Source organism: Pseudochaenichthys georgianus, chromosome 5, assembly GCF_902827115.2.
Source record: "Pseudochaenichthys georgianus chromosome 5, fPseGeo1.2, whole genome shotgun sequence".
In the NCBI taxonomy this organism is placed as follows: Eukaryota; Metazoa; Chordata; class Actinopteri; order Perciformes; family Channichthyidae; genus Pseudochaenichthys; species Pseudochaenichthys georgianus.
The window spans coordinates 19,057,034-19,072,510 of record NC_047507.1 but is presented as its reverse complement, the minus strand read 5'-3'; the positions used below and the strand labels follow the sequence as shown (position 1 = coordinate 19,072,510).

Genomic DNA, 15,477 nt, shown 5'->3' with positions numbered 1-15,477 from the left:
TCTGAACCAAAAAAAAGAAGTCCATGTAGTATGTGTGTATGTAGTATGTATACAACACACATGCTTTTCAATAATTCTCCTATTTGTTTAATAACTATGGCTATGGAACCCAGTTGTTGTTTCTTCATTGGTAAAATGTCTCCTCTGTATCCGCTCTATTCTACAAACTGATATTTACGTAATCGTTAGATATTTTTTACATACTTGCTCTGTACCAAGGCCTTCAATAATTTCTTTAAAAAATAATACATTGAGTATATAAACTTCCTTTTGGATGGTGCAAAAGTCCTGATTTCATTTCTCAAACTTAATGTGATTATTGCAACATGTGGGCAGAGAGCACACTGGGCCTTTAAGAGAGTGCCGTCATGAAATCTGAATCCGAACTCGAAGCAATGTTTCATTTCAGTCCTTCCAGAGCTGCACATACGTGACTGAGGCAAACAACATGTAACATTACATGCTCACAAAGTACAACATAATCCCAATAAATCTAATAAAGAATATCAATATAATTCAATGTATGTCTCTATCATGTCTTAGATTACAAGTTAACACTGTCCTGACCAGGGAAACCTTCTGACCTACTTGCTGTCGGTAACAACACTGTCTATTTTGGGTTGGCAGCTCAGAGGGCCACAGCAGAGGAGGGGGTACATATCTTAGTGTCCTGCAATCTCTCGGACCTTCTCTAACACAGCTGACTGACCAATTCAGCAACATCAACAACACATGGAAATGTACTCGTCTTTTTAGACTAAAGATTACCAAGGAGCTAATGATTATGGTAAGGCTTTAAAAGGGCATGCTGTAATACAAAGGACAGATGTGGTGCTAAGTTATAAGAGGGTACAGGCTATATGGACAATGGTGGTGGACATTTGGCTAGTATTGAATATATTTAAGGCTAATAGAAAATGTATATTTTTAGAATCAGAGCTGCATTTTGATTGCCGTGGCCATAAAAACAACAATAACAATGTTATCGCAATATAAATAGAAGATAATAATAATGATATTAATAATGCTAATAATACTGCAAATAATCATGATTAAAATAATAATTATATTATAAAAATAATTATAATAATTACACAAATATAAGCAAAATTATCTTCAATTGTTTGTCTGTTTTTGGCACATTAGTCTAATTTGTGCCAGATAGAAAAAAACAACTATATCATTATTTATAATGTATGTAATATTATATGTTTGTTTTTTAGATGACATAACATTTATTTTTAAATATCATGGTTATTACCCATTCTGGTTTATTGGGATATTCTTTAATGTTAACAAATGTTGAATAGAAGTTTTAGTATTAATTATACTTTGAACTACTGTTTCTTATGATATTGATGGCTTCTAATCATTTGTTTTCTTCTTGTTTTTCTAGAGACAATCTCCTGACCAGGTGTTCAGATTGCATAACACTTCCTAACTTTTGTAAATATTATTGTCACTAAAAAGTTGAGGTAAAATGGATGTTACCTCCAAACATGGGCTGGTGCTGCTCAACCAGCTGAGGAAGATGAGGGAGAGCGAGCATCTGACAGATGTGGTGCTGGTTGCTGAGGGAATCAGCTTCCCCTGTCACCGGGTCGTTTTGTCCGCTTTTAGTCCTTATTTTCGTGTTATGTTCACCTGCGGCCTTCGCGAGTGCAACACTAGAGAAATAGTTCTGCGTGACACCCCTGCAGACAGCCTGGCCCTCCTGCTAAACTACATGTACTGCTCAGATCTTGCTCTCACCAACGCCAATGTGCAAGGCATCTCTATTGCATCTTTTCTCCTGCAGATGGACGACGTCTTCCATCGCTGTCAGCTGCACATGACCGAGAACATGGATGCTTCCAACTGCCTCGGTGTGTATTACTTTGCCCGTGACCTTGGAGCGGAGGATTTAGCTGAACATGCTCAGCGCTTTCTTGGGCAGAACTTTGTCCAAGTCTGCCAAAATGAGGAGGTCCTGGAGCTGGAGGCCCATCAACTGGGAAAGCTGCTGACCTCTGATGACCTTAATGTTTCACAAGAAGAGACCATCCTGGATGTGGTCCTCCGCTGGGTCAGACACTGCACTGTGGAAGATGGAGAGGTCCGTAATCTGCACCTTCCTGAACTCCTGAGGAAGGTCCGTCTGCCACTGATACACCCTGACAATTTGAAAGAGGCGATGAAGAGGAATACGGCCCTGCTGTCTGACGCTGAGTGTCTTGAGATGCTCAATCAAGCCTTGGATGTCACAGCGATGCACCCCTCAGCAGCGCCACGCAAGCTAAAGCTGCGCTACGGCATGGAGACCACAGACCTGCTGCTCTGTATTGGAAACGATGGTGGTGGGATTAGATCGAGATATGGCAGCTTTGCTGAGCGCAGTTTCTGCTATGCCCCATCCACAGGCCGAACCTACTACATCACTTCACCTCGCTACGCAGAGGCTCTGGGGTTTGTGTGTGCCGGGGTTGTTACTGAAAAAAATGACATTATAGTCGCAGGAGAGGCAAGTACTCGCAAAATGGCCCGAGAGAAAGACATTAACGTTGAGATTTACAGGTAAGACATTAGATGACACATTTGATAACTGTGTATTTGCTTACCCCACTCAGATGGCACTGATTGTTTTCCCTGTTGGCCAGGTACAAAGTGGAGGCGCAGGGAAGTTGGGAGTGCCTGTCGTCAGCAGAATACCGAGACTCCTACGCTCTGGCATCACTGGGGGAAACTCTGTACCTGCTGGGGGGGCAGATGAAGCTGAAGAACCAACTTCTCATCACTAACTGTGTGGAGCGGTGGTCTCTGCAAGGAGGGCCGTGGCGCAGTGCAGCGCCCCTGCCTCTGCCTTTAGCCTATCACAGCGCAGTCGGAATGAAAGATCGCCTTTATGTGATCGGGGGTCGAACACCACAGGTAATATCAAAATATCTTAACATTATTTTAATGGCTAAAGAAAAAACGTACAACCATTTTAGTCATACATTTAAAGTGAATGTGAGACTTTTGAGACCTGCAAAAACCTCGAGTGTCTGTATATGACCCCTCTCTGACTGCTTTGTCTCCCTCCCCTTCAACCAGTCATACCGTACGGATGATGAGCCGGACCGTCTCAGTAACCGACTGCTGGAGTATGATCCAAACATAAATAAGTGGACAGAGTTAGGACCCATGAAGTACTCAAAGTATCGCTGCAGTGCCGTTGTACTCAATGGTGACATTTATGTGATGGGTAAGATTATGTATTGTTTTCTTTTTAATCTCTCTTGGTATGCAATATTTTTTGATGATCCTTTTAGAGGGTGTTGACTGATAGCACATTTTCTATAGATATTACAATATTGTAGGGAAACTCTGATTGTGCTGCACTTATTCTGCTAAACAAATTCAACTTTATTGATTCATGTTAGAAATAGTTTGAGAGAATTAAGCCATTTGCTGATGAAATATGGATTTTGCAGGTGGTATTGGTTGTGAGGGCAGTGACTGTGGGCAATCACGCCACTGCCTTGATGCTGTGGAGATCTACAACCCAGATGAAAATAAGTGGAGGGATGGACCTCCTCTCCCATTCGCACAGCTCTCTCTGCGCACCAATGCCTCAAACGCAGGAGTGGTGGGAGGCAAGATCTATGTGTGTGGATACTACAAAGGAGCAGGTAAGAAAAAATATCCATATCCATTTAATTAAAAGTGCTTGAAAGATGTTTCCATGGGACTGAAATCTGTTTCATTACTACTTTTAGATCGTCATGACGATATAACAAAGGACATTTTGGAGCTGGATCCATGGGGGGGCCGGTGGACTGTGGTGGCTCGGCACGCTCTGATGCATGATAACTATGACGTCTGCTTAGTTGCAAGTCTCAACCCGAGGGGACTCATGTCCCCACCTGCAGACTTAGTTAAACAGTGACCCCTCCTCTCAGATCAGGCCAAAGTCTGTGTTGGAGAATTAGCAAAGGAAATGAATGATTCATTATTAATGCACTTAATGCTGGGCTAAAGGCGTTCATTGTTTTCCTGCATGGAAGAGGATCTGTAGTTAATGATTTGCACGCTGTCGCAAGAGATTCTCCTGTTAATGAGAATACAAAAGAACATTTGTAAATACAGTTATTGTCATTTTGTATCTTATTGCGCAAGATCTGCAGAGATTGATCCCCTAAAACCTGCAGCTGTGTGGCACAAAATTACCAAGACATACATATATGGTACAGAAATATACCACACAGATAAATAGAAAAAAACATCTCTATGGGTCGCTTAATCCAGAATAATGTTTGTGTCTAAAAACAATGACTGAAACGATTATGCCAAGGAATTTTCTGTCAATCAATAATTGTATGGCAATGTCAATTTACTATAAATAAGTTGACATGTCATACATAATATTATGGAAAACGTTTGTTTATTTGAATACAGTTGTTGTTGTTTATTTACATTGTGTACTCAGAAGTGTAAGTACAGAATACATTAGTTATTAATCAAATACATATTGTATCTCAGCAGAAATAAGTTTAAAAGGTGTATTTGTATGTTAGTCATTTCTTAACTTATTTATTGGTACCTTTTTACATCCCTCTAAAGCTTTTTGAACATTAAACATTTATCAATGTGTTAATTTGTCTACAAACTGAGAAACTGTACAACTAGTATAATAGGTCCAGAGTAAGGATAATTAGAACAACACACATTTCAGGCTTTTACTCTGAAAATAACAAAAAATGTACACTTCATACTCTTTTACTCCTCCTCTAATAGCCTAAATCAGAACTCCCATCTATATCAAACAGCTGCCAGAGGCCTTCGGGTCTCACTGGGGTCACCGCTTTGGACTCAGCCGAGGGTTTCGCCAAGATGGGTTCGATTCCTTCAACGCACACGGAGCTGTTGCTGTCCTGAGACCAGCAGCTGAGTGGGGTGATGTAACACCCTTTAGCTATTGATCTCACCTTCCTGGTTGGCAGTATTCGACGTTCTACAACGAGATGGTCCCGTCTTGGTACCATGTTCGAATCACGACGCTCACATCGAGGTGTAGTAACATGTTGTCCTTTGTCGCAGTTCATGAGTAGTTGACTGTTTTCATTTGTGACAGTGCCCTTACTCCTCTGTGAGAGCACAAGCGGCCTCTTTCTGCACCTCCTCTGGCCTCTCTGAGGGACTTTCCTCTTTCCTATGATGGGACCCTTAGGGGCAACTTGAACCTGATTGCACTCACGGTTGTATGACTTGCATATTAGCTGTGTGCCTTCAAGCTTGTTCTCCTGTAGGATGTTGGAGAAAGACTGTTCAAGCTCTGGTGATGTCTGGTTGGCACTGTCCGTCACCCTCTCAGAGCTGGCTTTGGCTGAGTGCTCTGAGACTAAGGTGCTGAGCAGCTTCAGAGCCTCTTCCAGCATGTTTCGCTCTCTCTCCTGCTCCTCTCTCAGACAACCCAGATCATCCTTTAAGCCTTGCAGGTTTGAACCAAATGCCACCGTGGTGTCCCCAGTCTAAATGGTCAAATGTACATTTATACAACTGGAAGCCAATCAAATACACTTTCACCTCAATTAATATGCAGCAATCTTGATTAAAAGTTTCAATATTGTTCACCTTTTGCATCTTGTCTTCGAGTTCAGCCATCAGCACTTTCTGGGAGTTCACTTTAGTCAGTAAAGCCTCAAACTGCTGTGAAATGTCAATCTGAAGACTGTTGATATTAGTTTGCACTGTGATAAATGGAAATAAAAGATATATGCATGTATAAAACGTATTTCAATACAATACAAATGTATCGAAGATAATATAACCACATGTATTCATTTGGTAAAGAGCACCATCTACTGGCAAATATTATTAGAACTAGGGCTGCTCAATTAATCGTATTTTAATCGCAATTACGATTTTGGCTTGCAACGATTATGAAAACAACATAATCGAAATAAAACGTATTTCTTTTTTCAAATTGGAATTATACTTAAAGTTAAGGGTAATCAACTGTTTTTTGCAATAAATGGATGTTTTCAAAGTAAATGGATAATCGTTTTTAATAATCGTGATATCAATTATTGACCCAAATAATCGAGATTATGATTTTTGCCATAATCGAGCAGCCCTAATTAGAACTCAAATTTCATTTAAAAGTATCAATAAATAAGAAAACGTACTTGTTGACGAAAAACTGTCAAATTTTTTAAGGACCGTTTCGCTCGCACAAGTATTTTTTTCAGTGCCAGCGACCAGTTGTTGGATCTGAAAAGCATGGCAGCATAGTTGAACATGTTACATCTACAGTAGAGAAGCTTTCAAATCCAAAAAGGTGACAGCATGGATGTCTATGAACACTTACATTGTTGAGGGTTTCTCGAAAGTGATTACATTCTTTGGCTAAAATATCACTGTTAAAACAAAAAGGATAGATTTGAAGATGTCAGAAGTTATTAGGCCAACTTAAAAAAATATATATATCCCACAAGTATAAATAAAAAGTGTATTGCATGTAGCTACGGACCTGTCAGTTTGTTCTTTTGCCCTTTTCTTGTCCTCTTCAAACTTGTCGAGTATCCCAAAAGCTTTGCTCTTGTCCTTTAATTCTCCAAACAAGAAAGGTTTGGTGTGATAACTGCTTATAAACTTGGGGTCACTTCCCTAAAAAAAAAAGTAAAACAATATGAGGTTTATAGATACACAAGGCAGAAGTGATTTTCACATCATTTCAGTAACAATAAATACATCCATATGAAGGTATGATAACAAATAAAAGATTTAATTCGAAGAAACAGGTTGCCTCCTGAATTACTGCATTCACTTATGGTGGTCCATTAAACTGTAATTAAATGCCTCAATGTCATTCATTTTGCAATATAAGAACAAATGTGCTTGTTACTAACAAACAATGAAGCAAATATGCAGTATGACATACTGCCGATTTGAATGAAGGTGCCTGGATCGTTCTATTGAAATTAGATTCACATCTCTTTTTTAAACTCTTTTTCACAGAACAACACACCTGCAAACTTCCCCATCAGACCCATTACTTAACTCACTTGTAATTAATAGTAAACTGAGTGTAACCTGCATAAGTAATAATGCCACTAAACCAGATGGATTTGTCCATTCATTTTGGGCCTCAAATATATCACTGCTTCACCAACAACCAATTGTAAGATGATAAAACTCACCTCCTGTGAACTTTGTTGGGAGTTCCTGGATGACAAACTCATTTCTTGAGACATGCTTTGAGAATTTTCAGGCCAAAACTGAGACCCGAAGAAAAGCTGCGAGTCTGTAAAGCTGGAGTAGCCGCTGGTAGACACATTTCTGCTGATGTTTTGTTAAAATAAATGTGTTTATAGAAATAAGGTAAACACAGACAGACTTATACATATTGCTATTCAAACGTAGGGCTTAATGACTACGTGTTATTATTACACTGTTAGTCAGCTTAAAAACGATTGATCACAGCTGTGCATAACCTTATTCACAGATAAAGAAACAATATTTGGAAACCATTCTTAAATAGCTACTTTAACTACCTGCTTCCTGTTGGTATGCTCAGCTTCTCCTTTATGTTTCTGATGTGATTCATTGCGTTTGATTACCTGTTTGTAAAGAGAGAAAGTTAGTAGCCATTTTAGCTAGCCATGTCTTTCTAGGAGCAGCAGGTGCTGACAGATGTGTATTAGTTAGCCTGTTCACTCCAGTTAGCATAAACGCTTAACTAGAAAGCGCTTCACTAGCTAACTTCGACTGAAGTGGAGGACATTTAAACTTAAGTTACTGTTAACCGTTTAGCTATAACACTTAAGCATATATGTACTGCATGCTAGTCATCTTATTCAGTAGAGTGCAATGGTTTTGGGGATAAATGTATTAAAATGACTCACAGTTCGCCACGATGAAGAAGAGATGATTTGACCAGCCGTTGTAAAATCGCGAGCATTTAAAACTCCCGCCATACGACTCGTCAGAGACGACCATAGACTGTATATATAAAGGAGACGACCCTGAAATTGGTTTCCGATTCAGAGCATCCGATTCGGCAGTTAAGGGGAAAGTTAAGGGACATTTAATTTACAGCGCTGAGCGAACAATCCTCCGTGTTTGAACCTCTTAAATCGCTGCATAGCCGATTTATTTGGACTGGATTATCCCAGAGAGTCTAAAGATTCTTTATAACACAGTTTGAGATTTGTGAAACCTTTATTCTATTTGTGAAAATACAAAAAAGGGAGATTTCAGTGCTTTTTTCACATGTAGACCACATTAGACCAGGTCCTGATCTGAAACCACTAGACCTAGACTCATCAAATCTGGACTGGATTATCCCAGAGACTCTAAAGATTCTTTATAACAGTTTGAGATGTGTGAAACCTTTATTCTATTTGTGAAAATAACATCTAGTACCTACACCCATAGATACCGGCCCAGCTAAAATAACTGGATGGCCTAAGTGCCTGTCAGCCTTCCATCTCGTGAACAAACGTATCTCGTGCCCTCATTGGTCATGGCCCTTTCTCATTTCTCTAGATCTCCTCCTCGACTCCTATGCTCGATACTTAGTCCCGCCCACAGGAGATGCGAGCGGAGGAGCCGAGGAGAGAGGAGGGGAAGCAGCAGGTGGTTAGAGAAATGAGAACTCCTCTCCTCTGGAGAAGGGTTTAGCTGCGGCCGCGGCCAGTACACGGCGGTACACGATGGTACACGACACGCCCACCTGACAAGACACTACGGTGGCTGAGAAGGGTCTAGCTCATGGATGTATAATAAGAACGTCTAGCTGCGGCCGCGGACAGTGGAGGTTGAACCAAGCCCCCAGGAGTGCGCCGGAGTCTTGTGGCCAAACGGCGGTACTACAATTCCTTTGTGGTCTCTAACTCGTTGGATAATTTTTTTTAAACTAAATAAACTACCCAGTATGAACGTTGCCGGGTAGCAGTTCTCTTCCCTCCCTTCAATCTAACCCTTCCCTTCCCCCCATCCTAACCCTAACCACTCCCTACATTTTTACCTAATCCTAATCTTCCTTCCTCCCTCCTAAACCTAAACCCCAAAACCTCTCCTACTGTAAGAAATGAAAATCAATGTTTATACTACATGGGCTGTATGATGTAAATCTCGTCAATTCGCTTTTAACGGTGGTGTCTCTCAGCCACCGTAGTGTCGTGTCAGGTGGGCGTGTCGTGTACCATCGTGTACCGCCGTGTACTGGCCCCGGCCATAGACATATAAAGAGTAGACGCCGCATTGGCTGCTGGGGCGCAAGAAATACGGCCGCCATCTTGGACCGGTCATCCTACAGACATTCTACCCATAGACAGCAGAGGTTTCAAGATGCCAGAGCACTGTGCAGCATATTGCTGTGCAAATCGGCGGACGATTGCGAACAGGGGTCGGGGGATTACTTTTCACAAGTAAGATTCAACATTATAATTGGTTGTATTTTGTAAATAGAATATTATTGTACTGTATTGATGTCCGCCAGCGAAATCGTAGCCAGCAAACATTATGTTCATGGCCAACTGAGACTTTATAAATCGCTGCTGTAACAAGTGAATGTCCCCGTTGTGGGATGAATACAGTAAAATCGAATCTAATCTATCTAGGAAGAAGAAGGAAGAAAATAAGCTTGACCTCCTTCTTAAAATGTTTTTGTGTTGACTCTCAAATCTCCCGTTTTTATTTTGAAGGTTTCCCAAAGACAAAGATATGAGAAAGAAGTGGGAAGTTGCTTTGAGGAGGGAAGGGTTCACTGCAAGCGAGTCATCCGTGATTTGCAGTGAGCATTGTAAGCAGGACGAGTTTGACAGGACAGGACAGATTGTCCGACTCAGAGATGGTGTTATTCCCTCCATCTTCAGCTTCCCGGTTCACCTCCAAAGAGTAGGTGCATCATCATACGGTTATTAGCATTCATAAATGTAAATATTCTATTATCAATAAGTGTGTGTGTGTGTGTGTGTGTGTGTGTGTGTGTGTGTGTGTGTGTGTGTGTGTGTGTGTGTGTGTGTGTGTGTGTGTGTGTGTGTGTGTGTGTGTGTGTGTGTGTGTGTGTGTGTGTGTGTGTGTGTGTGTGTGTGTGTGTGTGTGTGTGTGTGTGTGTGTGTGTGTGTGTGTGTGTGTGTGTGTGTGTGTGTGTGTGTGTGTGTGTGTGTGTGTGTGTGTGTGTGTGTGTGTGTGTGTGTGTGTGTGTGTGTGTGTGCTTTTTCATTTTAGCCAGAAAAGGGCAGGACTACGTCTACTTCCAGAAAAGCTGAAGAGAGCCTGTCTGTGGCCCCTCAGGACGACCCAGAAGCTTCAACCTCACACTCACAACCTCAGCCTAATGATGTGAGTATTTCTATTTTCAACATCATATCATAATGGTCCTAGACAAAGTCAAATCTCATCTCTCTTGTTTGCTGCCACTCATATTAAACACACTCTCAAATAAACACATACACACACAATTGAAGACATGTTGAACATGCATTCCTGGCACACACACGCATGATGCTGGCAGTGGCTTTGACAGGTGAGAAAGAAAGAATGTGGGCCATACTCTAGTTGTGTCAAAGTGTTGTGTGTGAAGTGAAACATCACTCAAACCATGTTCATCCCTCTTTCTACTGGGATCATAGCTATGTCTCGCCTGCTTCTCCTACTGCTCTTAAGGCCAGACTCAATGAAGCTTTAGCAAGAGTGGAGAGTCTCGAGCGAGAGAGGAAGAATGCCATGGCTAGAGAAAAGAGGGCAGAGACCACAGTGAGGACTCTTTTGGGGGATTTGAGGGAAAAAAACCTCATTAATGAAGAACTCAAAGAGGCTTGATTTCTACTCAGGGAAGATGAAAGTAGCACTTTGAGATTCATGTACATCTTACTCTTACACTCTTTATTAAACTCCTTTGTTATTATATGAAGGGGACTTATTAATTTTTTCTCATACAATTTCAGATCTTCAAATAGACTTGAAGGCAAAGCAGGGCCATGAGTACTCCAAGGACCACAGAGAATGTGCCCTCACACTCCATCTACATGGTCCAAAGGCATACAAATACCTCAGAGAGACTACAACAAAAAGGTAGTCTTAATGTTGTTCAATTTCATTTTTGGAAATTACGGTTGCAAGTACGTTAAATAGCTACTTCTCAATTTTTTTACAGGTGGCTGTGTTCGGTGGATGGCAAGCCTGGTCTGAACAAGATGATGCTGGATATGCTGGAGAGAAGATGCCAGGACGACCAGGCTAAATATGGATGTGTTTCACTCATGTTGGATGACATGGCCATCAGAAAACATGTGCAATATAATCCACATAACCAGTCAATGTCTGCTTTTGTAGACATGGGTGATGGAAACAATGAGACCGATGCTGCTACTGAGGCTCTTGTGTTCATGGTGGTTGGCCTACACGGACATTGGAAGGCTCCCATTGCATATTACCTGACGAAGTCTTTGTCACCTGAAACACAAAGGGTCCTAATCTAAATCTAAAATCTAATCTATCTAGGAAGAAGAAGGAAGAAAATAAGCTTGACCTCCTTCTTAAAATGTTTTTGTGTTGACTCTCAAATCTCCCGTTTTTATTTTGATGGTTTCCCAAAGACAAAGATATGAGAAAGAGGTTCTCAGTCATGCTTTGGAGGAGCCGCATGCACGGGGCATTCGGGTGTCATGAGCAACTTTGTGTAAATATGGTTTGGGCGGGGTGGTGTCATGTTCTTGTGTTTAACTTGAACATTTACATTTTTTATATAGATGTAGAAGTACATTTTCATTTTTATGACATAGATATTCATTTTTACTGATATATAACTTCTGTCTATGTATAATGTATTATTGTTTCTTCATTTTTCAACTTATTAAAATAGCTGAGTATAGGCCTACACAATATGCTTCTCTATCATATATAGACCATTAGTGTTTTTTATGTGTGTGTGTATATATTATATATCGTGTGTCTTTTGCAAAATACCTATCATACATAACATAGGCTATCAAATACCAGAATATTCTATTGCTGTTAAGCCTACTATGAATATTAAAATACGCCAAATCATGTGTCCGGTATCATGCCTACATATATGACGTTTGCAGAACCCCCCCCCCCCCCGTGAAAATCAGTTTTGTATTCAGCGAGTTATGATTGATAAAATGCGCTGACACTTCATTGCGCCTGCCAGACAGATTACACTGAGTGGAGCGGGTGACCGGTCCAAGATGGCGGCCCCACGGCTCGTCAGCGCCAATAGGCAGCAGCGGTCGATGCGGCGTCTACTCTTTATATGTCTATGGCCGCGGCCGTAGCTAGACCATAGAGGCTTCTCAATTCTTAAATTTCCCCTCCTCGACTCCCCTCCTCGAGACTTAGTCCCGCCCACAGGAGATGCGAGCGGAGGACCGAGGAGGGGAAGCAGCAGACGTTTAAAGAAATGAGAACTCCTCTCCTCTGAGCGGTCATATTAAAGCGACGTCCGTTCATTATTACGTGGCAACAGCTGCATCAGCTGTCGGGTGTTTCGTCATATTTTATAATCTCTGTTAGATCAGCTGAACATTGTTCCCCCACATATTTACTTTGAATTCATTGAGAGTGCGGTATGAGACAATAACAGGCTACAGATGTGGACACACACACACAAATATATTTATATAAATATATAGCCTACAATTTAAAGTATGAGAGCACTCTCATAATAACGTAACACAATCAGAGACTGGATATATATCCCCCCTCTCTCTGGTCGCTGAAATGGGGAATTGAAATTACGGGCCAAAAGTTGTATTTGCAAGTATTAAAAGTAAGGACACCAAACCAACTGAGACCTGTCTGTCCACCGCATCTGCGCACTGTACAACACGCACCTACACACTGTACCAGTGCGTGTTACAGTGTATAGGTGCGTGTGGTACAGTGTGTAGGTGTGTGTCACACACCACACACACCTACAGCTCCTAAAGCATAATCAGGCTACAGCCGTTGTGTATTTTATTATGTGAAGCACTAAATGGTTTTAGAAAAATATCGACTCTTTGTTTGTAGATATCTACTAAACTAAAGCAAATAAAGAGAGTATGCCTGTTATACTGAGTGATATATATTGTACACACTGCTCTGCTTTCTGAAGGACCTCACAGCTGTTCTCACTGTAAACATCGCGTTGCGATGAGAGCAGGTTCTAAAATAATATCCAGGGGATGCATGCAGAGCTGTCATTGGCTGAGATAAGTCCGGCCGTGCGTCACGCCTCCACCGATCCCGGAAATGCATCCGCGGAGGAGCCGTGGAGGAACCATCAGTGTATCCTCGGTTATAGCTCCTCCAGAGAGCCTCCTCGACGCTCGATCCTCGGTCCTCGGTGTGCATTTAGAGAAATGAGACGTCCTTCAAAATGGCGCACTGAAATTCATTTCCGGGTCATGACCGAGGAGTCCAGGGCTGCAGTCGGATAGTTTAAAAATCAGCTCCTAAGTTCTAACCCTATCGTCTATTCCTTGACCTCTGAGTGAAACGTCACGGGGTTAAGGGATAGTGGATAGGAGAATTCAAAAGGACTTAGGAGAAGAGACTGCGGTACTTTAGAGAATCCGAATGCACTTTCACTATCCAACGTGTTTATGATGCGCCAGCGAACGTTTGTGTGCGTCTGCTGCTGTGGGGAAACTATGGAAACCACAGTTTTCTATACAGCCGCAGCGGACTACAACATGGATGTTTAATAAGAACGACGGACTACTGTAAACTCATCTAGAGACTCTGCACCGTGCTCTGATGCTGCTGCTTTGCTTTATGAACGTGGACAACAGAGAAACATATTCTTCATGACCAAAGTTGGAATTGAAATAAAAAAGGAAAGTGAAACTTATGCTCGTCACCCTCTCCCTCCGGTCCACATTAATACAAATGATCCCAATACGTATGATTGTATGAACTAAAGATCTTAAAATCAATACAGATGTATTTATTATAAACGTTAGTCCCTAACATCTATCACTGTGTATATCACCATTCAAACATCTTTTAAAAGTTGAAAAACCCCACACAGCTCAGTGAAGACTGAAATGTTGACTTTATTTGATAATTTCAGTGAAAACTAACGTTCATATTTCTCTTTTTGATTATAATACTGATGAACGTTCAAAACAAAGCACTTTGGCAACTTACCACCTATGTTTTAAAATGCTTAATAAGCACCGTAACTTTCATGATATAATTTCTCGGTCATAATCGGTTGTTTCCGTGAACGGCCGACTGTTGAGTGACGGCAAATGCTGCGGCTGCAAGGCATTGTGGGGCAGCATTTTCGCTTCTCCTGTCGGTGAGGGAGGTCCAGTGGTTCCTAAGCTAAAGGAGGTTATAAAGCAAGTTTGAAACCTCCTTTCCTATCATTCTCATCATTCTAGAGAATTCGAACGGCACTTATCATGGCTGCCACTGAGGGACTTCCGGGTCATTTCACTCCTTTAGGAAGGTTCCTAAGCTAAATGGACTATTCGACTTCAGCCCTGGACATAGACATATAAAGAGTAGACGCCGCATCGACCGCTACTGCCTATTGGCGCTGACGAGCCGTGGGGCCGCCATCTTGGACCGGTCACCCGCTCCACTCAGTGTAATCTGTCTGGCAGGCGCAATGAAGTGTCAGCGGATTTTATCAATCATAACTCGCTGAATACAAAACTGATTTTCACGGGGGGGGTTTTCTGCAAACGTCATATATGTAGACATGATACCGGACACATGATTCGGCGTATTTTAATATTCATAGTAGGCTTAACAGCAATAGAATATTCTGGTATTTGATAGCCTATGTTATGTATGATAGGTATTTTGCAAAAGACACACGATATATAATATATACATACACATAAAAAAACACTAATGGTCTATATATGATAGAGAAGCAGATTGTGTAGGCCTATACTCAGCTATTTTAATAAGTTGAAAAATGAAGAAACAATAATACATTATACATAGACAGAAGTTATATATCAGTAAAAATGAATATCTACGTCATAAAAAATGAAAATGTACTTCTACATCTATATAAAAAATGTAAATGTTCAAGTTAAACACAAGAACATGACACCACCCCGCCCAAACCATATTTACACAAAGTTGCTCATGACACCCGAATGCCCCGTGCATGCGTCTCCTCCAAAGCATGACTGAGAACCTCTTTCTCATATCTTTGTCTTTGGGAAACCTTCAAAATAAAAACGGGAGATTTGAGAGTCAACACAAAAACATTTTAAGAAGGAGGTCAAGCTTATTTTCTTCCTTCTTCTTCCTAGATAGATTAGATTAGATTTTAGATTTAGATTAGGACCCTTTGTGTTTCAGGTGACAAAGACTTCGTCAGGTAATATGCAATGGGAGCCTTCCAATGTCCTTGTAGGTCAACCACCATGAACACAAGAGCCTCAGTAGCAACATCGGTTTCATTGTTTCCATCACCCATGTCGACAAAACCAGACATTGACTGGTTATGTGGATTATATTGCACATGTTTTCTGA

The 15,477-nt window shown here is 41.2% G+C and overlaps 2 protein-coding genes and 1 long non-coding RNA gene across 3 annotated transcripts; 2 read left to right on the top strand and 1 right to left on the bottom strand.

Moving 5' to 3' along the window:
• Positions 1–635: 635 nt before the first annotated feature.
• Positions 636–5,589, top strand: LOC117447306 (kelch repeat and BTB domain-containing protein 12-like). Its single transcript, XM_034084005.1, has 6 exons — positions 636–787; positions 1,397–2,553; positions 2,637–2,907; positions 3,073–3,223; positions 3,453–3,650; positions 3,738–5,589. The coding sequence occupies exons 2-6, from the start codon at positions 1,481–1,483 to the stop codon at positions 3,905–3,907; spliced, it is 1,863 nt and encodes a 620-aa protein (XP_033939896.1). The 5' UTR covers positions 636–787; positions 1,397–1,480; the 3' UTR covers positions 3,908–5,589.
• On the bottom strand, positions 5,437–8,027 carry LOC117447307 (interactor of HORMAD1 protein 1-like). Its single transcript, XM_034084006.2, has 7 exons — positions 7,866–8,027; positions 7,515–7,580; positions 7,161–7,302; positions 6,491–6,627; positions 6,329–6,377; positions 6,147–6,231; positions 5,437–5,708 (listed from the first exon to the last, which is right to left on the bottom strand). The coding sequence occupies exons 2-7, from the start codon at positions 7,565–7,567 to the stop codon at positions 5,437–5,439; spliced, it is 738 nt and encodes a 245-aa protein (XP_033939897.1). The 5' UTR covers positions 7,568–7,580; positions 7,866–8,027.
• An 893-nt stretch (positions 8,028–8,920) lies between these two features.
• On the top strand, positions 8,921–11,717 carry LOC139433860 (uncharacterized). The gene is made up of 5 exons (XR_011643265.1): positions 8,921–9,392; positions 9,669–9,861; positions 10,195–10,308; positions 10,914–11,040; positions 11,123–11,717. It is a non-coding gene; the product is annotated as an uncharacterized lncRNA (long non-coding RNA).
• The last annotated feature ends 3,760 nt before the right edge of the window (positions 11,718–15,477 follow it).

What these genes read in the sequence shown, in the direction of transcription:
- LOC117447307 (XM_034084006.2), bottom strand. Translation starts at nt 7,567, where the DNA reads ATGAATCACATCAGAAACATAAAGGAGAAGCTGAGCATACCAACAGGA. An exon ending in GCAAAAGAACAAACTGACAG is followed by an intron (nt 6,378 to 6,490) that starts GTCCGTAGCTAC and finishes TTGTTTTAACAG; the next exon opens with TGATATTTTAGCCAAAGAAT. An exon ending in TGACAGTTTTTCGTCAACAA is followed by an intron (nt 5,709 to 6,146) that starts GTACGTTTTCTT and finishes CATTTATCACAG; the next exon opens with TGCAAACTAATATCAACAGT.
- LOC117447306 (XM_034084005.1), top strand. Translation starts at nt 1,481, where the DNA reads ATGGATGTTACCTCCAAACATGGGCTGGTGCTGCTCAACCAGCTGAGG. An exon ending in TGGTGACATTTATGTGATGG is followed by an intron (nt 3,224 to 3,452) that starts GTAAGATTATGT and finishes TGGATTTTGCAG; the next exon opens with GTGGTATTGGTTGTGAGGGC. An exon ending in TGGATACTACAAAGGAGCAG is followed by an intron (nt 3,651 to 3,737) that starts GTAAGAAAAAAT and finishes TACTACTTTTAG; the next exon opens with ATCGTCATGACGATATAACA.